The sequence below is a fragment of the Tachysurus vachellii genome, chromosome 7 (genome assembly GCF_030014155.1).
Source record: "Tachysurus vachellii isolate PV-2020 chromosome 7, HZAU_Pvac_v1, whole genome shotgun sequence".
Lineage (NCBI taxonomy): Eukaryota > Metazoa > Chordata > Actinopteri > Siluriformes > Bagridae > Tachysurus > Tachysurus vachellii.
Genome location: NC_083466.1, coordinates 17,032,247 through 17,054,014, shown reverse-complemented (window position 1 = coordinate 17,054,014; position 21,768 = coordinate 17,032,247). Strand labels below are relative to the sequence as shown.

Here is a 21,768-nt window from a genome sequence, read left to right as displayed (position 1 = left end):
GAGGTCCAGGAAGCAATGATGAAAAATGGAAAGCTATGGATTTACAGAGGCTCCCAAATGAGTCTTGCAGAATGTTAACCACTGAATGAACTCCATCACATAAACATGGCTGCCGAGCGCTCTCTAACTACAGAGGAGTGAGCCTAATCTAGGTGAGCTATGATTTCTAAATGGTTTAAAGAAACAGCAGTAACACTATATAGAAGACAATATTAGCTGACCATAGAAAAGAATCATTTCTGGCAGTCAGAGACATCAGCTGCATACATAACATGCACTCATGTTAGAAAGAGACAAAGCTGTACTTGACATGTTTTTATTGTGGACACTTGTGCACATAAAAAAAAATAATAAAAGCACACATATTAATCCTACAATCTGTTCATTGTTTTCTGTCTTTAAGGCATGTGTGCAGGGCTGAATAAGGTTCTAATTACATGCTAACCACACCTTCATGGTTGGTTCCGCATTTTCTACACTAGCCAGCTCTACCGCTATCACACGACATCTGCCAACTGGGGAGGGTGGTGCTAGCATGTGTGTCCTCTGTGGCATGTCAAGCCAGCCAACTGTATTTTTTGAACCGGGAATTGTAACACACTCAGAGGAAAGTGCAATATCTGCCCTCTTCTGCATGCATGAGTTCATAGACACCCGCAATTGGCCAGTGTCGCTGTGAGAATGTGCCATCTCTCCTACCCAGACAGCACGGCCAATTTTCCTCTCGCAGATGGCTGTGGCGGTGTCAGGATTCACACTAGCTCCTAACTTCTCTGTTCTGAAAAAGTTTCCTTTGTCAGAAAACTTACTGACAGTTACAAAGTGCTGACACCAGTGATTTCTTCCATAAACATTAAATAAACATTTCCTAACAGAAACCTTCACCATATCAACAACCATATATTGTATTAACATTTTTTACCAGTACATTGGTGTACCATTCTGCTAGAAAGTGACTTATGAAACTTTTTCAATCAGTATAAACAAATAAATGATTTTAGTAGTGCAAATCTAAGATACAGTGAATCGAGACACTGTATGATTTCAGCATGAGTTGGGATAACCTTACACAGAATTGTAGTGGTTGATCGTAAGGGCTTCAATTATTAGATGCTTATGAACATCACTTGGGGCATTACAGAGAGCAGAAAAAGGCTTGATATTGCAGTTTACTCTAGAGATATATGTAATGTGCAACGGCGGGTAAACGCCACCAATGGCACAGAGAAAGTACCAAACCCCAACGCAAGATTCCAACATACACGGTTTCTTTTATTACAAAGCAGCCATAGATTATCTAGCTACATGACCATGACTACTTGACACAATAACTAAGCTAGACAATCTTGGCTAACATAATTCCTGGCTAAACACAAACATGAAACATGACATAAACATAATAGACATACTGTAAGACAACATGAACCTGGTGCCCACATGTTTGACAAACATGCAGCTCACATGGCTAACATAACATGACTATGACTATCATAATAACTTGAACACTGAACTCATTAGGCTAGATATGGCATGGTTATCCTAAACATACCTACACATGACTAACATAAACCTAAACCATCCACCAAACTAGCCTACAACAACAGAGAGTACCCTCTAACAGTTCAGCACTTCAGCATACTGTACAATGTCTCACAACACTCTCAAGTCACAGGTGGCAACACATGAAACACAAAGAGACCTGTTAGCCCACCATCTAGTGATCTGGCAGTCAACCGACAGTTCACTCAACAATATACACATATTTGTAAAAAGAAATATATATTATTTGGGTATTTATTGGAACTTTTTCCCTTGTAGACTAGGTAAAAATGGAAATAATTAAAAATTACTACAAATTCTGTGTCTTCTGTTTCATGAGCTATTAATAATACATTTACAGCATTTTGCAGACACCCTTATCCAGAGAGACTTACATTTTATCTCATATATTTTTAATACACAGCGATGATGGGGTCCTTGCTCAGGGGCTCAGAAGTGGCAGCTTGGTGGTCCTGGGATTTAAACTCGTAACCTTCCAATCGGTAGGCCGACACCTTAACCACTAGGCTACCACATCCCCATAACCACAATACAATTAATCTACAATGCAAATCAATGTGAATGGGTTACTATAGAATTAATATTAGTTGTTATATTAGTTGTTATAGCAAGTCTCTCAGCATCTTTTGATCAATCTTTTAACCCTAGTAAAAATGTATAAACCATGAATGAAAACTAATAGTAAACTAATGGTTCAACATCAGCATTTACATTAATTCCTGACAACTCAGAAGTATTCAAAAATAAATAAATAATACACTACATATCCAAAGTTGTCCGGATACCCCTCCTAATCCATTGTGTGTTTTCCTGACGCAGCTGTTAAATAGCACACAGAAATCATCTTGCTCAGTGCCAAGGCTTGTCTAAAGTGCTATAAAGCTCATTCTCTTAAGTAATGTATCATCCAGACTGACAGAAAAGTCTTAGTTTGGTGGATGCCTGGAGATTATCACTTGGCACAATTCCTAAAGCCAGCTGTGGAATAATGATTTGGGGGGTTTGCAGGGATCAGGTTCAGCCTTGTTCTCCCAATCATGCTCAAATTCAGCCGTGCAGTTTGACGGTTCGTATGAAAATGAAATACGTCGTAATATTTTTTGTCAAGATCATTGTTAAATCTTACACGGACTTTTGTAACAATTTGCAGGATTGAAAAGTTCAGAAGATTAACACTGGTGTCTGGAGAGTTTTGAAAACAAATTCTAAATAGTGACAAAACTAAAATTTAATTTAAAAATAATAGAAATATTCAATGCAAACTCTGTGCTGTTATGTGTGAAGTATGAGAAACCAATCAAAATATCCAGTCAAAATATCTCATTATATTGAGTACAATATCATCAGTACAAGAAACGCATCACATTATTACTTGAAAATCTGTAACTCATATATGTCACTCAGACATAATGTCATGTTACTGAGACAAAATGTCACGTTATTACAGGAAATATCTTATGCAAAATTACATTTGTTATAAGAGTAACCCTTTATTATCCTGACTAACATGGTGGCCTAATTCTATCTAATTCTACCTTTTTCCTCCCCAGGACCACCATATATATCTGCTACTGTAACCTTCACAGCCGCAGCATGGATCTCTTATCTCCACGTCTGAGCAGGTTTTTGTACGTGCTCAGCAGCAGCAGCAGCAGCAGTATAGCTGATCTAATCTGCCAAAACCAAACCTACCTGCACTCCATCTCCATCCATAAAAGATGTTAAATCCATTCCGAGAGTTGGCTGGATATGTTATGCAAAATTTTGTATGGCTTTGGTTAAAACCTTTAGGTCCTCATGGAGTTGCAGAGTTACAGGAACCCAGGTCCTAATTTTATGAATTACATATATTCCCTCCTAGCAACGTGATATTTGGCAAAATAACAAAAGTTTTTTCTGGTAATAGCCATGATATGATAACACACCACGGCCTACAAACATCACACCAGACTAAACCCCCCAGACTGCCGCTAACCCACTAAACACTTGAGAACCCATTGCCACTACATCTACCTGTCCACAATCACACTCTCCCACTCTCTCATACTGTTTCTTTCTCTCTATCTCTCTCTCAAAACCCACAAAACACATACACACAAACACATTTACCCGAAGCTTAAAAGAGACTCTCACGCTCACAAACTCTATGAAGTAAACACTTCTGTGCATCTGACCTTTACTAAGCCGTAAGGTTCTGTGTATTGCGATCCCATTTACCTGATGCTTGCTAGCTGCCTGGTTTTGTATTCTGTCTTTGCTCAGTGCGTTCTGTTTGTGGATCTCCTGAACGAAGCCTGTTGCTGAGTTTGATCTGGCTTAACGTTTTGAATTGTTCCTCTAGCTCTAATTGGAATGACTTTTTGCTGCAATTGCATCTTTCTCTGCACTCATTTTTGTGCCATTCTCACATAATATCAATATTTATCTTATTATATCTCAATTCTCTCACATAATAATGTGTCATTTCATATAATATTATGATATCTTTCTCATTATAACAAGATATAGATTTTTTTGTTTCTTTTATGTGTGGCAGCAAACAGCCTCTGTAATTCCCAGACCAAGACATTGGAAATAAATAAATAAATAAAGTTTTTTCCCCTCTGGGAGTAAAAGAGAAGGCTATTTAATAAAACATTATCCCTGTTCTACAAAATCTGATATTTTGCAAACACCAGGACAACAACAACAAAAAAAGACAAAAAAAAAGTTATATTAATCATCAAGACTGTGATTGAGCCTGGTCATTATACTGGATGGGAGGATTTCAAAAAATCTTAAAATGTATATAGCATAACAATGAAACTATTAAAATGGACCCTTCTAATACAGGAAACAGCTTCATTTTCATATTTCACATCCTGCTGGGCTCATGCTGTGTTTCCCTTGAACAGCAGGCATGGTAAACACTTACACTTGGTGTTACTCAGACTAAGAAGCATGAAACTTTTCATTCCATCATTTGTCTATGCATATAATTCATACTCTGGTACAATAACGTATTCTTACTTCAAGTCTGTTTACTACTAATCTCTCTTTTAAAGAACAAAAGTGACTGAGAAAGTACGATCATGTGTTATACAGGGAGTGCAGAATTATTAGGGAAGTTGTATTTTTGAGGATTAATTTTATTATTGAACAACAACCATGTTCTCAATGAACCCAAAAAACTCATTAATAGCAAAGCTGAATATTTTTGGAAGTAGTTTTTAGTTTGTTTGTAGTTTTAGCTATTTTAGGAGGATATCTGTGTGTGCAGGTGACTATTACTGTGCATAATTATTAGGCAACTTAACAAAAAACAAATATATACCCATTTCAATTATTTATTTTCACCAGTGAAACCAATATTACATCTCAACATTCACTAATATACATTTCTGACATTCAAAAACAAAACAAAAACAAATCAGTGACCAATATAGCCACCTTTCTTTGCAAGGACACTCAAAAGCCTGCCATCCATGGATTCTGTCAGTGTTTTGATCTGTTCACCGTCAACATTGCGTGCAGCAGCAACCACAGCCTCCCAGACACTCTTCAGAGAGGTGTACTGTTTTCCCTCCTTGTAAATCTCACATTTGATGATGGACCACAGGTTCTCTATGGGGTTCAGATCAGGTGAACAAGGAGGCCATGTCATTAGTTTTTCTTCTTTTAGACCCTTTCTTGCCAGCCACGCTGTGGAGTACTTGGACGCGTGTGATGGAGCATTGTCCTGCATGAAAATCATGTTTTTCTTGAAGGATGCAGACTTCTTCCTGTACCACTGCTTGAAGAAGGTGTCTTCCAGAAACTGGCAGTAGGACTGGGAGTTGAGCTTGACCCCATCCTCAACCCGAAAAGGCCCCACAAGCTCATCTTTGATGATACCAGCCCAAACCAGTACTCCACCTCCACCTTGCTGGCGTCTCAGTCGGACTGGAGCTCTCTGCCCTTTACCGATCCAGCCACGAGCCCATCCATCTGGCCCATCAAGACTCACTCTCATTTCATCAGTCCATAAAACCTTAGAAAAATCAGTCTTCAGATATTTCTTGGCCCAGTCTTGACGTTTCAGCTTGTGTGTCTTGTTCAGTGGTGGTCGTTTTTCAGCCTTTCTTACCTTGGCCATGTCTCTGAGTATTGCACACCTTGTGCTTTTGGGCACTCCAGTGATGTTGCAGCTCTGAAATATGGCAAAACTGGTGGCAAGTGGCATCTTGGCAGCTGCACGCTTGACTTTTCTCAGTTCATGGGCAGTTATTTTGCGCCTTGGTTTTTCCACACGCTTCTTGCGACCCTGTTGACTATTTTGAATGAAACGCTTGATTGTTCGATGATCACGCTTCAGAAGCTTGGCAATTTTAAGAGTGCTGCATCCCTCTGCAAGATATCTCACTATTTTTGACTTTTCGGAGCCTGTCAAGTCCTTCTTTTGACCCATTTTGCCAAAGGAAAGGAAGTTGCCTAATAATTATGCACACCTGATATAGGGTGTAGATGTCATTAGACCACACCCCTTCTCATTACAGAGATGCACATCACCTAATATGCTTAATTGGTTGTAGGCTTTCGAGCCTATACAGCTTGGAGTAAGACAACATGCATAAAGAGGATGATGTGGTCAAAATACTCATTTGCCTAATAATTCTGCACTCCCTGTACAGTAGATGTGGGATTAAAATAACGAGCTTGAATGAAGACCTAATGTACAGAATATTTACCTATGACTAATCACTCAACAGAGAAGTTGTGTATCCCTATTGTCTGGGCTAGAAAAAAAAACAGTTCCCATCTTAAAATCTTACAAGGATTCTGTTATACTTTATTCTTACAACTATTGGTGGTGCTACTGTCTTTTGGTCCACCAAAAAAAAAAAAAATAGCCACAAGGCAAATAATAACAAATGAGCTAAAGTAGATGACAAATGTTAAACTTTTCTTTCTCTTGTTTTCTCCTATTGAGAAGGATAGAAGGAAGATTTGAGAGCATATGTACACCAGTCAGCACTACTTCTTCTTACAAGTTCACTGCTATTAAATCAAGCCAAATCAAGTCACATCCCCATCTTGCTGCAATTCATATACATATGAAATATAATTCCCTTTAAATTCTAATGGTATGGGATTTTAGACTGGTCTTTCTTTGCGTGTCGTGATTTTGAGAGAGTAGTATTCTTTTTCGGTGTGTCAACAGAGCAAGATCTTTACAGAAATGTTTTGTTGAGTGGAGCCGCATGAATGTAGCTCATGAAACATGCTGGGGTAGGAAGTGGAGTGCTCTTGGCAAGACGGACCTAATCGGCCAACATCGGCGCCTGACCTCACTAACGCTCTGAATGCAATGAAATGCCCACAGCAATGTTCTGACATGTAGTGTAAAAAAGAACACTTTATTATCCTGCTAGCCTGAAAGGAGAGCAGCTGTGTGCCTTTATATGTGTGTTGACTGGACTTTTGATCAGATTTCCAACGATTACACTAAGGTCATCTGTATTGCTCTATCTTGCTCACACACTTATCACGTTCCAAGGTGCCTTCTGATATCTGAAATAGCTACATGAAGAAGAGCCACTGAAGAGCAGGATTATGTTCACGCAAGGAAGTGCAAGGAAGACTTAGACATGCATTTCCATGTGTATGACGTTGCAAAGTGGAATGATTTTTTTTTTAATCCTGTAAAAAAAAATCCTGTAATCCTGTTCCTATTTTCACATCATACACAAGGTTTTCACCCTTTTATTAGGATACAAACGCACAAGGGGAACCTGATCCATTTCTTCTGATCTATCCTTTTTTTTCAGAGGTCCCCTCATGTTTATCCATCATCTCACTTATCCCTGGTGCCTCTCGCTCTTTTTCTCTCACTCTCACCTTGGCTCATTTTCCCTCCCTTGTTCCTCTGTGTTCTACCGCTTCTTAGAAAGCCGGTCACATCAGTTCCAATGCATAATCCTGATTACAGCTTCAAAGTCCCTTCCACTCCTCCGCAAGCAGTTTATATGTGAGAAAGCAATAGATGCTGCATATATACTGAAATATTCAGGAACTCACTCACAGATGTTCAAGTACTAAGCCCAACATGTGTCTGTCTGTCTACTCACACACTCAGGCACAGCTAATTAGCAAAGTGTGCATATGACTGTAATTAATCACTTCAGATATCATCTTGCTGCTTTCCACATGACCAGGCCAAATATAATGGCTTACTTTTGTGCTCTGATTCAGTACCTGCTCATTTGGTTCAGAATCACTGGTCAGGACAGATCGAACACATACAGGTGTACAGTGGAGTCAGTAAGGCACAGCTGGAGACACATCAGCAGGCACAGATGTACTTGGTCACCTCCAGGGGCAAGGGAACTGAGTGATGTGCCACTGTCCCAATCTTGGTTGTCTCTTTCCATACCCCACAGATTTAACGACCAATGTCCAAACTTGTAATGACTTTTTTGCTGGAAGCAAGACTTTGCCATGCCAAGGAAGTAGCAGGGAACCTTTATGGCCTTCTACACATTTACATAAGGCCAGAAGGCTTAAGATTTTCTGGGAACTAAAAACCAGAGGTGGGTAGAGTATCCAAAATCTGTACACAAGTAAAAGTACAAGTACTTATGGAAATATTTACTCAAGTAAGAGTAAAAGTAACAATCTTAATAGTTACTTGAGTAAGAGTAGAAAAGTATCCGATGAAAAAACTACTCAAGTAGTTAGTTACTAGTTACTTCTCATCTGATTGATATGAAGCAAAAACCCTGATTTTCTAACACTCCTCTAATTTATTCTTACATTGGTTACATTTTAAAAATAAGTACATGTATTATTTAGGTAGGGATAAAACAAAATATAATCCCTTTTTTATTTTGTATATGTTCTACACTTTAGTGAAAAAAAAAAAACATCTTACAGCATGCAATTCAATTTATTTTGTGGAACATGGATATGAAAATGCAGACTCTTATAATGAACGTTTGTTCATGAACGTGTTGTTTGTAGGGTTCACAGGATTGTACGAGAGCGTATATGAGGGAAAACATTCAGACAGTGTGTGAAATGTAGTATTACTTTAAGGTCAAAGTGCCCATAGTTACCAAATTACCATCAAATAGGCATAATTTTGACACTTACCGCTACGTGTTTTTTTAGGTTAGAGCTGGAATTCTTGTAAGCTGCGATGTCTGTTTGTTTTGGTGCACACAGAATGCATCTCATTGTAAAGCTATTATTTTTTACATCTTGGAGTGAAAATATAGAATGAATTTGAGGCCACGGGTGATCTGCCTTTGATAAAGCGCAAACGTCTTCCTCTGCTTCAGCCATCATCTTCTAAACTTCAACGGGAGATGCGTAGCATACTCTCGCGAAGCAGCATCTCCAACGTAAATCTCATATTTATTACCATTTGCGTAACGGAGGAACGCCACCGATTGTAGCGAAGTACAGTAAAAGTAAAGTTTTTCCACTAAAAATCTACTTGAGTAAGAGTAAAAGTACGTATCTTTAATTATACTCAAAAAGAACAAGTTACCCAAAAAATGTACTCAAGTAAATGTAACGAATGAATGTAATTCTTTACTACCCACCTCTGCTAAAAACCTAAACTTTTTGTCCTTCTGTCCATCCGTCTCTCTATCTATCTATCTATCTATCTATCTATCTATCTATCTATCTATCTATCTATCTATCTATCTATCTATCTATCTATTTATCTATCTATCTATCCAATATCAGAAATTTCTTTTTCATTATGTGTCTAGTAGAGCATGGACTAGTGACATGGACTAATAAACCGGACTAATAAACTGTTGTAGGTCATTATGTACATGTTCCCTTCTGTGCCTGGTTTCTCTCAAGGTTTCTTCCTCATATCATCTCAGGGAGTATTTCCTTGCCACTGTCTCAAACATGCTCATTAATGATAAATGTAAGAAATAAATAGTCATTTAATTTTTTACATTTACATTTTACAATTTTTATTCTGTTTATATGCTTTTGTAAAGCTGCTTTGAGTCAAGGTTAATTGTTAAAAGCACTGTAGAAATAAAACTGAATTGAACTGCAGTGAATTAATACATTCATTAGTCTCCGATTTGGTGGCGTCGACTAGTCAGAGCAGTGGAAATAAATTCACTCTAGATTATACCTACAGTTTGCATGAGACTATGCTAAGAAAATACTTTTGCTTTTGCTATAATGGATCATTAACACTGTGATTTCAAGTGAGACTGAGTTTTTAAATCCCACTCCTACCCATTCCCAAAGAAATATTTCCTGTAGTTATTTTTGTTGTTCAATGAAGCTAAATAAAATGTGAATAATATTCTTGCTCTGTGGCAGAATGAAATCCGTTGGGACCAGCACTGTATAGTGCTTTTGGAGCTGTGAGTTTAACATCATATTCCAATGCCATTCAGCTAGTTTTGAGTTAAACAAGATTATTTTTATATATGAGCTGAACATTTGAAAAACCTCCAAAAACTCTGCTCTAAAGATTGTGTCCCTCATCCATCATTATGCTATAGGGAGTCTTCATACTGTGCTACACGCTCTCAGTTTCATAATTAAGGATTTCAGCTTATCGACACAAGTGTATTTAAAGAATACATATTAAATAATGTGACATGATACCTATGTATTATTTTGCACAGTTATTGCACCCATTTATTTATTTTCATTATTAAGATCTGTCTAATGTGTCTAACTAGTCGCTCCTTAACGTTCTCCTGCCTCGACGTTCTCCTGTGTTTTGAAAACTAACGGTGTCCTCATTGGCTAAAACACATGCACAGGTTTCTTTACTTCCTGAACAAGTGCAGACCCGAGTACGAGTTGCTTCCACATTCATGGGAATTGCAGCACAGTTCTAGTGCAACTGAACTCAAGCCTCCTACAGATAGTCTCAGGTGTGGTTCTTCCTGGTCCTTATGAGAGCTTTCAAATGACTAATATTTCATGCAAACCATGCTCTGTTTCTGACTGCCAGTGTAAAAGGGCTTAGACTGATGTGTGCCACCAAGAAGATGATGGTGTGCCTACTGTATGACTCATACAAGAATCGCTCTTGATACTACTCTTGAAAGCTTTAGCTGCACAACTGAAATCCAATCATATTATGGACATGGTGGTTGCCATGAAGGAGGATGTCATCTATTAAGAACATCAGAGACATGCTGGAGCCTTCAGGGTGTTCAGAGGTCACCCTTGTCATCAGGCTAGCCAGAGCAGATCGATGGTGCTACTCCAAAGACTAAAAATAATTCCTCTATTAATTCCAGTCAGGGAGAAAAGACATTTCAAGTCCCCTGGTGAGCACGGGCACAATGAACCTGAACAGTTATTCATGTCACAGTTTTATAAACTAAGATGATCCTTTAAGTGTCTTGTGCACATATGAAGTTCAGGTGCTTCTTGGTTAAGTGGTTCAATAGAATTGGTGGAGATAAATATTAAATATTAGCATTAGCAACCAAAATAAAGTTTCTTCTTCTTCTTCTTCTTATTATTTTTATTTTTATTATCATTATTTGTAAACCCATATCCCAAGCTAATAAAGATCCATTATTAATTCATTTGATGAACATAGTAGAGGTAGCCTTAAGTAGAAGCCTTAAGTGCCCATCTTCATCCTCAGATGATATTGTTTTATATTTAACCCAATCCAATAACTCCAGTCATACCACTAAAGCAACTAAGGATTGTTAGGGCCAAAAAATCAATCAATCAATCAATCAATCAATCAATCAATCAATCTATCTATCTATCTATCTATCTATCTATCTATCTATCTATCTATCTATCTATCTATCTATCTAAACTTGAAATTTGAAATCATTTCTAATGTTTACTTTATTTTACTTAATACACAGTCACCGTTTGTGCAAAATAACTTTAAATAAACCAAATTAAAGGTGATGTTCTGTAATTTACCCGAGTTTAATTTCAGTTGACATTACATTTGCAAAAAAAAACGATAAGAATTCTGTAACTAGATAATTATTTAAGAACTGCATTGCACAAGCACCCACCTGGCCACTTACACAATATAATTATTTTTATCGTTAAGGAAACATTCAATTGAAATTCTTATTACTGTAGATAATTAATGCTGTATCTATAATTAAGTCTAACCTTAAACTCCTTAATTGCCTGATTTGTTGTGAATGTCAGATGATTGTGTGGATGTCATTGTGAAGAACCTTCGTTTGTTTATGTTTATTAGGGCAGGACTAAATATGTACGTGCAAACACACACACACACACACACACACACACACACACACACACACACACACACAAAAGGAACCCTTTAGCATGATTTGTCTATTGGAGACAGTTGCTATGGGCACTAACACCTCATGTCACTTGTAGTTACTGTCTTTCAGCATCCTTCTTTCCACTGTTTTGTATCCGTGTAACCTTATTTCAGCATAACTGATCTTCAGATCTACGATTTTCATGTACAGACATCTTCATAGAACTAACTTAATGAGCATCCAGGAGAATGTGAGTGGTGATAACACACTACAGCAGCTAGAGGACAAGTGGAGGCGCTGATATTGTTTAATTAAAGGGAGCTCACGGTCTGTGATTAAAGTCCTTCCATAAGTAGACTACAACAGGAAACTGATTTCACTTTGTATGTGACATCTTGTACCTTACATAGTCCGCTCTGTTGATTACAATGGATACTGACAAATGAGGTGATTAACATTGAAAGGATGAAATTGTTTCCATAATCCGGCAACAGTGTTTTTATATTACAGAGGCTTTTGTTTTCTCTGCATGAAAATAGCTGTAAAACAAGACACGACAACAAGCAACAATTGCTGGTTACTGGCCGCATGACAACAATTCAGGTCCAGTGACATTTCAACATTTGTAATACTTCTGCACATGGCATTATATTCGGGACACATCAGTGTCTGTACCGATTATGTACTGCATGCTATTTACAATTCAAAAGCAAAGTCTTTTACACCGACATGCTTTTAAGGCAGCACAGAAAACCAGATGGCTGTTCAGGTGTAGCTTACCTTCACTCCACGGATGCGGAACTCTGCCAGAGCCCGGAGCATCTTACTCCCTGCAGTTGGCAGATCCTTCCCACTTGAGATGACTTTGACCAATAGAGAGTCATAGTGTGGTGATATAACTGCACCCTGGAACGCAGATGCGCTGTCTAGGCGAATACCCATTCCTTCTGCACTCCTGAACACCTGCAAACATTTTTTTTTATAGATAAAAGCTAAAGTTAGTGATCTCAGCAACATTTTAAAGTTTCAGCATCTTAAGAAGTAGCATTAAGGTCTGTGGGTTAGATGTAGACTTGTGTATGCATTATACATTTATTTATGTGCATATCAATTCTGCATATGGATGCATACCAATGTATACCACGAGTGACTTCAGACTATACTGACTGGTGACTTGCAGCAGCGTGAACGTAGCTTTATTATGGACACTTTGCTTATCATATCTACTTTGCTGCATATCTTTGTTTACGACTCTCAAATATTTCTTACTTTGGAAACACTTTTCTTTTGCTATCTATCTATCTATCTATCTATCTATCTATCTATCTATCTATCTATCTATCCAGAATCACCATAATTTACTGTCCAGTGTCACCCAAATGAGGATGGGTTCCCTTCTGAGCCTGGTTCCTCTCGAGGTTTCTTCCTCATACAATCTATCTATCTATCTATCTATCTATCTATCTATCTATCTATCTATCTATCTATCTATCTATCTATCTATCTGTCTGTCTGTCTGTCTGTCTGTCTGTCTGTCTGTCTGTCTGTCTGTCTGTCTGTCTGTCTGTCTATCTATCTATCTATCACTTAATCTAAAAATCTATCTAAAAAAATACCCTCACTGTTTAATATCTGTGAGTCAGTACTATTACAGATATGTGCGTCTGCAAAATTCGACCTTGTAATTTGTGCTTGATGGTCAGAAGTATGAACATTTGTGATCTAATGTTTTAGAGCAGATATTTATACCTTGAGCTACTCTGCAAGACATTTCCAGAACGGAAAACAAAAGCAGCAACGTCTGTTCGTGAGCAGCGGCAGCTTCCAAATGCCTAACTGACTTGGCAAGGAGGAAGTTGGAGATGTATCAACATGTTGATTGACTAATTTCTATGCAACATGTTGAAAAACATGACTGTTTCTAGTGGATGTTATTGCAAGTAAAGGATTTTCATACAGTCAGCAATAGCTCTTTATTACTCTTTATTATTTATCTAGCCAATCAGAATGCCAGTCAGCAGGCTATGTTAATATGTGTTATAGGTATTTTCTTTCTGAAAAACCCACATGAAAGAGAAACTATAAAAGCATGTTCAAATCTGTAGTGCAGTAATATTTCAGAAAGACGGCAAAAACCCTTTATGATTTAGTGCAGGCAATTAGTGTGATATCTGAAGCATACCTGGCATTAGTGTTTGCTATCATACACCAGCGGGTACCATAAAGATCTGCATGTCCATAAAGGTTCACAGAAAGGACTCAAACTTCCTTGAGTTTCTAGAACTGCTGAACTACAAGAACTGCTGTGGCAATCATAAGACTGTCCTGTGCTCATCTAAGAACTTTGTGTTGTGTGAGTTCAAGTACTTCTGGGTAATTACGATCCCAGGTACGTTCACGACACTTTGGTCAGAGCCAGATGTTGGTGAACCTTCGCTTAACTTATTTTTAACTTTAGTTCCAGAAAATGAAGAACAAAGAATGCGGGTCAGGCGTGTATTTCTTTTATGTTTTTAAACAATGTATTGTTACATATTGTATCGTCATTTGCTTGTATTTCAATAACTTGGTGCATAAAACAAACATCGTCGCTGTCGGGCGGAAACCTTGTATGTCCAAATTTGCTATTGACCAATCGATGCTATTGGTCAGTCCCCACGTGGGTCTGTTATTTTTACAAGTTATTAACCAATCTAAAGTCTTGAAAATAGCTTGAGCGCAAATCTCATAACTCCATTGGACACTTCAACTGTCCACCTCTTCCTCACTCCGCGGGAGAGATTCGCGGCATATTTCTCCTTAATAAGAGTCGCAACGAATCAACACGTCTTCTGAGGTAAATGTCTTCAAAACACTGGGCTCAAAAAAACTTTGACCCCCGTTAGTTCTGGTGCTCCATACAATCCACTGCAACGCGGACTAAACCCTGTGCACTGCAGATAAGGTACAGCGTTTTTTTAATTTCCTGAAAAATAATGATTTTGGAGATACGAGGATTCCGCCGGACAGCGACGACATCGGCTTCTGAGATTAGAAAACATTCAATTTCAGCAAATTTTCCCCTTAACTACAGACGTTGCAACTGTTGATTCCACATGTTTTCTGACTGACACTCTGAGCTCACAGAAAATTCCAGTTTCCCAATCGTAATTACAGCTTTGTGGTGCTCATGTATGTTCCAATCGTAAATATGACCACCAGTTTTCACAATAAATTCAGTCTGTGCATCATTTCAACACGCATAACACCGTTTGACTTCACAGCATGCAGTGGTAGCAATAATATATAATCCCACTACAAGGAAGCGTGTTTTGTAGGGTTATATGTCAAAATGCACAATGCATATATTCTCACTGGTGTTTGTGGAGCACACATTATCGCACACCTTGTGCTGTGTTCCCTAGTATGATAAGGCTAAAAAAACACACACTTTGTAAATTTTAAATTGTGTGAGATAGAGAGATTTTGTAAAAGTGCTGTCAGGTTCATCAAAGGTTTTTGCATGTTTATAATCCTGGCATCAACCCTGCTATGCTAAAAGTCAGTCTGAAAGGGTATGAATTTTTTTTTCAAACTAATTCTCCACTAACCAAAAGAACATGTCTCCCACAGACACTATTAAGATCTTTTTTTAAGAGCGTCTATTCTTTCACTCCATTCACAATACCTTTCCTATTTAAGGTAATATTTTCAAGATCAATTCACTAAATAAAAAGAATGGACCCTTGTAGGGTCGCCTGATCGCTGGTCGATGACAAATTCATTACAACCTCGATGAATGGACCTTATTGATCAATGGTGATACAATTATTCAGGCCATCCTTCAGGTGATTATCCACGCCTCAAATCATTTGTCCGGTCTTCATAATCCCATATGGGAAAGTAAAAATGATGATAGAATGTTGCCTTCTTTGCAAAATCAGCATGGGTCCAATTATATTCATTCTTCTTTTGCCATCCCGTGTAGCAGACTTCTCATCATTATTCTTTCACTCTGTGTCACAACCCTCTTTCAGACACTTCACTCACCTTGCTGTCTGCTTATTGCTGAAATGTGCCTAGTCATTCACGCAATCAGGTTTGAAATATTCCTTTATCACACCAGCATATGACCTTTTTGTGTCTTTTATCAAAGATCTTTCTCCTCTGACTGTCTTTGTCTCTCTCCGACTGCTCTCCTGCTGTTTTCAGCTATTGGCTAAAACCTACTGGTGGACAGAAGGTACACTCTCCACAACCTCCTGTCGATTTAAAACCAATTTCACCTGCACAAAGGATCCCAAAAACCTACAGACGCTCTTCTGACAGCCTTCCACTCTCTTGATCTAGGTCGCTTCATATTGATCTTCATTAAAGACTAGGAAGGACTTTGTGAAGTGAGCATAAAAGAACATATACAGATCTAAAGAGCATTATTCCAAAAGACCTTGAAGCTCTCTGCAGTTCAAGCATCTCAGAAGGATTGCATAATGCTTCAATTATAGAAAGATAAGCTTGACTGTATAGGGTTTTTTCAGACCGGACTGCAATGAGGCTGACAGCTGAAAAAACGATTGTTTGACCTTTTGACTTAATTGTGGTAAGACAGTGATATTGCATTCACAGCTCCATCAGTCAAACACAAAAACAAAAAGCAGGCATGAATCATCAGAATTCATTAATAATTTCAAGTGATAATTACATATTGTGAATGAATCTCACACATTAATATTGAAATAATTTATATCCATTCCCCAGTACACACACAGACCCTCAGGCTCAAATATCCTTACAAAATAAACTGCCTCTGTTACTTCAGGTTTAATTAGATGTTCCTGTAGAAATTTTAACTTTAACTGAACTCTGTGTTGCTTGGAGAATCTCCCTCAGCGGCCACTCGCATATATGATGTTCAAAGGAGGAGTAAAGACCTTTGAAGAGACATGTCTCGCTTACTGCATTCCTCTCATTCAATTAAGCAAAACACACAGAAATACTACTCATCTGGCAACACATAGGGAGCTGGTGGATCTTAAAATCAATATAGTCTCAAGCCTGCAAATTAAAAACTTAAAGTCAAATATTTTTAAAGTTTGTATGATTTTGTACAACTTTATTTCTACAAAATTATTTACAACCTACAGCTACACCGCTCTGGTTTGTCCATATTTGTACTAACTCTTATGATGTCTTATGATCTCTTTTCACTTGCTATTTCTTCACACACAAGTTGTCATAAAACTGATTCCCAGCTTTTTGCCTTTTTAAGAATAAGACGTGCATCTTGTGATAATTTTTCCCTGGCCATGCTGAGTTTCTCTCGTTTCACCACAGTGGGATTTTAAATTGTGAAATTGTGTTTAATTAAATTCTCGAGATCAATTCAATTAAATTGCCTGACAACGTCTTGTTGCTACCGCAGATAACACATTTTACAACAGTTTCAGAATCTGAATCTGTATTTCATATGTTTTTCATACGTAAACCATTGCATCAAACAACAAACTGACCACTAACCCACTGTAACAAATATAGAAAAATTCACAGTGCAACATGAAAAACATGAATATAACCCAACAAATGGTCAGGCAAAGTCAACGACTAAGGATTTAATGACCTCCCTCTGTACTACAACACACACACAAGTAGAAAACAGCCAGTGTAAATTACACGGCAATGCAGACGGTCACCTCAGGTGTCCACTGACACTTGTCTGAAGGTGTTCAGCGTGCAGGAAGTAATGCCTCTCTGAAATGCGTGAAATGTCACAGCCCACAGTGTGCTTACATGTGTGTGTGTGTGTGTGTGTGTGTGTGTGTGTGTGTGTGTGTGTGTGTGTGAGAGAGAGAGAGAGAGAGAGAGAGAGAGAGAGAGAGAGAGAGAGAGAGAGAGAGAGAGAGAGAACCACTGGAAATACTGTATTAAATTTCATTTTAACAAAATAATAAAAGTCATTCCTAATCCAATCTTTTTTCTGATTTGTTACAGAAGCAGATTGAATTCAATCTTTCTTTTCCACCAATATCTAATCCAGTTTTTTTTTTTCTTGTAACACCCAAATACTGATCCTAGGTCTCTAAGATGCTCTGTTTGATCAGTGCTATGTGGACATATGACCAATCACACCCATATATGCTTGTTGAAAATCCCATTCCAGTTTGGGCTAGATAAGCTCCATTCTTATAGGAAGGTTTTACACTACATTTTGGAGTGTGGCTGTGCTCATTCAGCTAGTAAGAAGATCTGGGTGCAGTCAGTGTTCCAGGTCAGCCCCAAGGTGTTCATTGGTGTGGAGGTAAGGGCTCTGTGCTTTCACACCAACCCGACAAATTCTGTGTCATGGTTCATAGTTCCAGTGAAGAGAAACTGAAATGCTGCAGCATATAATGACATTCTGTACAATTCTATTCTTGCAAATACGTGGCAACAGTTTAGGAATAAACCACAATTGGGTTTGGTGTCCACGTACTTGCTAATATATACTTCATATATACATATATACTTGTTACATGCTTGGGTTGTTGATCAGAGGGTCAGGGTTCAGTGCCAAGCTGCCACTGTTGGGCCCTTGATCAAGGCCCTTATTCCTCTCTGCTCCAGAAACACTTTATCATGGCTGACCCTGTGATCTGACCCCAACCTTCCCAGTTGGGATATGCGAAGAAAGAATTTCACTGTGCTGTAATGTATATGTGGCAATAATAAAAGCTTCTATTCTATTTACTTGTATATATGTTTGTGAAACTGTAGACCAAACCCATACAGTTCAAACAACCTGTGAGTTAGGCATGTAAATATATCAAATTTGTGATCAACAGCACTGTAACATAATATTAATAATGTGCCTGACACCAGGCTATATGTCACAGAACCACTGGGAATCAGGGACAAAGATAGCAGACAGGAAATATGTAGTGTATCCGCTTACTTCTTGAACAAATATTCAGTTATAACAGACATTTGAAATGTAAAGAAATAAAGACTTCTAAAGTTTAATTATTCATGTAAAGCAGAAAGTCTATTTGCTTTAAATGAAAACGAATCGTTCTGCAACTCGATTAGAATGTATGAGGAAGAAGGTGTATGTGTGTGTGTGTGTGTGTGTGTGTGTGTGTGTGTGTGTGTGTGTGTGTATGCTCAGGAATAACAGTATGTATCAGTAACCAATCATCCAACTAGACTGCTCTCCTCATCCTGTCTCCATGGAAACCAGACTATCCAACATGGCCAACTGCCAGCGTATGCCTGCCTGCTCTCACCCTCTCTCTCCCATTACACACATCCTCCCTCTGTTTCTAAACTAGGTCACTACACCTATAGTGGCCCTTCTTTCCTCCTTCGCCAATACTCCCCACCCCCTTGTGTGCTCTCTCTGGCTGCTCTGTAGCATCTCTATTACACTGCTCGCTCCCTTTCTCACTCTAGTTACTATTCTCTGTGTCTCTTCCTATGCTGTAAAGTAATGTCTATTCCTGACTTGACAAGCTGAGCTGACGCATCCAAGGCTCCCAGGAGTGAAAAATACATGATGGAGAGAATAAGAAAGTCGAGTGCTGAAGCCAGGCCCAGCTCTGTTTTCAGGAGTTTACTATTTTAACACTAAGCTGAGGTTCTAATCTTTCCCCTCATTCTCAACTTTTAACCCATCCCTTTCTTTTTCACTGTGTACTCTGCAGTTCCTCAGAGGTACAGTCTTATCCTTCTGAACCCATTCTCTTATCTTGTTTTTTCCATTCTCTTGTGAAAAAATTATGTCCTGATACAATCATACCATGTCCAGGCTTCATGCTTGTAGTTTGTAAAATTCAGACATTTTTCTCACTCTAACACTAATGACTGTTTGGAGGCTTACGTTATTTTGTATAGTTTAATTAATTTTTTAATTTTTTTTTGCTGCCCTACCTCAATTACTTGCTTCCTTGTTCTTCGACCACTTTTCAACCAATTTTTCTTTCATTCTATTTGTGATTCCGTCCCTTGTATCGCTTGCGTCTACAGAAGACAGAACGCAAATCATCAGCTACTGCAGAAAAGGAGGAGTAATCTGTTAGATGATTCGAGCCTTTTGGCTTGCTCTCTATGTCTTTTCTGTATACTACTAATGTTGGTCTCATTACTTTAATAAATTAAGGACTGAAACTTAGCACTTTACGCAAATCGTTGACGCCGCTTTGAGCCGGGAAAATAATTAATGGACATTTGTTAAAGAGAACGATTTTTAACGAGGCCTGAAACCTCTGCTCCAGGCTCGTGTGTCAATCAGTGACCTTGTCTCACCGTTTTTGTCCTCATCACTTCTTGGTCTGCCTCTTGATTGCCTCTTGCTGTCCTCATCTGCCCTTTCTCTCCTCTGTGCTCATTATCTGTTTAACACCTTGAGTCAGCGCTTCCCTGCTTCTCTGCTTCTCTTTGGTGCAGCCTTTTATTCTTTCTGTAGTTTGGCTGTTAAATATTAGACATCTTTCAGGTTGTCTTTTGTATTTAGTTGTGCTGATTGAGGCAAGGGTTGAGGTGTTCATGGAGCTACCGTGTAACAATGTTAAACATCTTTCATCTTGCTCTCTTTTCACTTCCCTTTGCTGTCAATTTCCTCTCCCTTAAGACCATGATGAAGCTTCAAATGGAGTCTTTATGAGTCTGAATGAGTTTGGCTTTCCTGACCTTTTTTGTTGTCATTTCTGATTATTTTCCAGCAGGCCTGTTTTTGCTTAGGGTATTTATCAACACATTCTCTCTATTTTATTTTCTATTTTTCTATTTTTTTTCAGCTTCCATTCACTGTCTCAGTTCCTGTGCAAGACACAGGACCATCCTATTGTATTTCCTGTTTTTCATTGTTGACCTCGCTTATTGGCTTCACACGGATGCGTCCTCCTGTTTGTTTTTCATTTTCCCTTCTGCCTCCAACACTCTATCCTTCCCTGTCTTTTTCTCCCTAAAGGTGTAGTTTGCTTCTGTCTGAAGCCCCTTTGAGGCATGTTGAGTGCACAGAGCATGTCTGCAGTCGTGGATAACACTCAGTTTCAAATATATAATTCCAGCCCGTTGACATCTGATACTGTCTCTCTCTTTCCCACAACATCTCACTTTTGTTTGCTCTCCTTTTTCACCAGCTATTGTTTCCCATCTGTGAATGTTTAGCACTGAATAATGTAGAATGGTAAAACAAAAATACCAAAAAATATCTGTGATCTGTGTACTCCTAGTACTCTTACTCATTTCTTACACTAAGGTCACACCTACAGCATCTCACAGAGGTTTTCAACATCTCGTTGGTTTTCAATGGAGCTGTTTGACTTCCTAGATGTGGGTGTGTCCAGCGACACAACAAAGATGAGAAACAAATGTGAGTAAAGACAGTAGATCACATGTGATCTGTGGCAAAATGCACACGCTGCTTCTCCTTCATCTCTTATTATATGATGCAGATATACACTGAAGAATTTGTCACCAAATAGAAACCATAGAAACCATAGAAACACCAAATCTGGCTCCTTTTATTGGCAAGAAAACTGATTTGGAATGCTAGTTGCGCTATTAAACGTTGTTACTATGGCAACCAGTAGCAGGAACGCTGCTTGACTATGACTTCCATCATCTAGTGACTGGTGACCTGCAATGATAAAACTGATTGTGCGAATGTAGCTTTACTCTGAATAAACAATAATAAGTCTAGCCACAATAGCGCTAAACTGATCAGGAGAAGTTGTGGCCTAATGGATAGAGCGTTTTGACTCCTAACCCTAAGGTTGTGGGTTTGAGTCCCGGGCCGGCAATACCACGACTGAGGTGCCCTTGAGCAAGGCACCAAACCCCCCCAACTGCTCCCCGGGTGCCACAGCATAAATGGCTGCCCACTGCTCCGGGTGTGTGTTCACGGTGTGTGTGTGTGTTCAATGCTGTGTGTGTGCACTTTGGATGGGTTAAATGCAGAGAATGAATTCTGAGTATGGGTCACCGTACTTAGCTGTATGTCACATCACTATATGTCACG

The 21,768-nt window shown here is 38.6% G+C and overlaps 1 protein-coding gene across 1 annotated transcript in view; it reads right to left on the bottom strand.

Annotated features, from left to right (window-relative positions):
* The window catches only part of pcxb (pyruvate carboxylase b), a 224,896-nt gene that overhangs the window by 96,916 nt on the left and 106,212 nt on the right, over positions 1-21,768 (bottom strand). Inside the window, exon 10 of the mRNA XM_060874658.1 lies at positions 12,576-12,758. Within this exon, the coding sequence (XP_060730641.1) occupies positions 12,576-12,758 (183 nt within the window). The remainder of the gene's footprint in view (positions 1-12,575; positions 12,759-21,768) is intronic.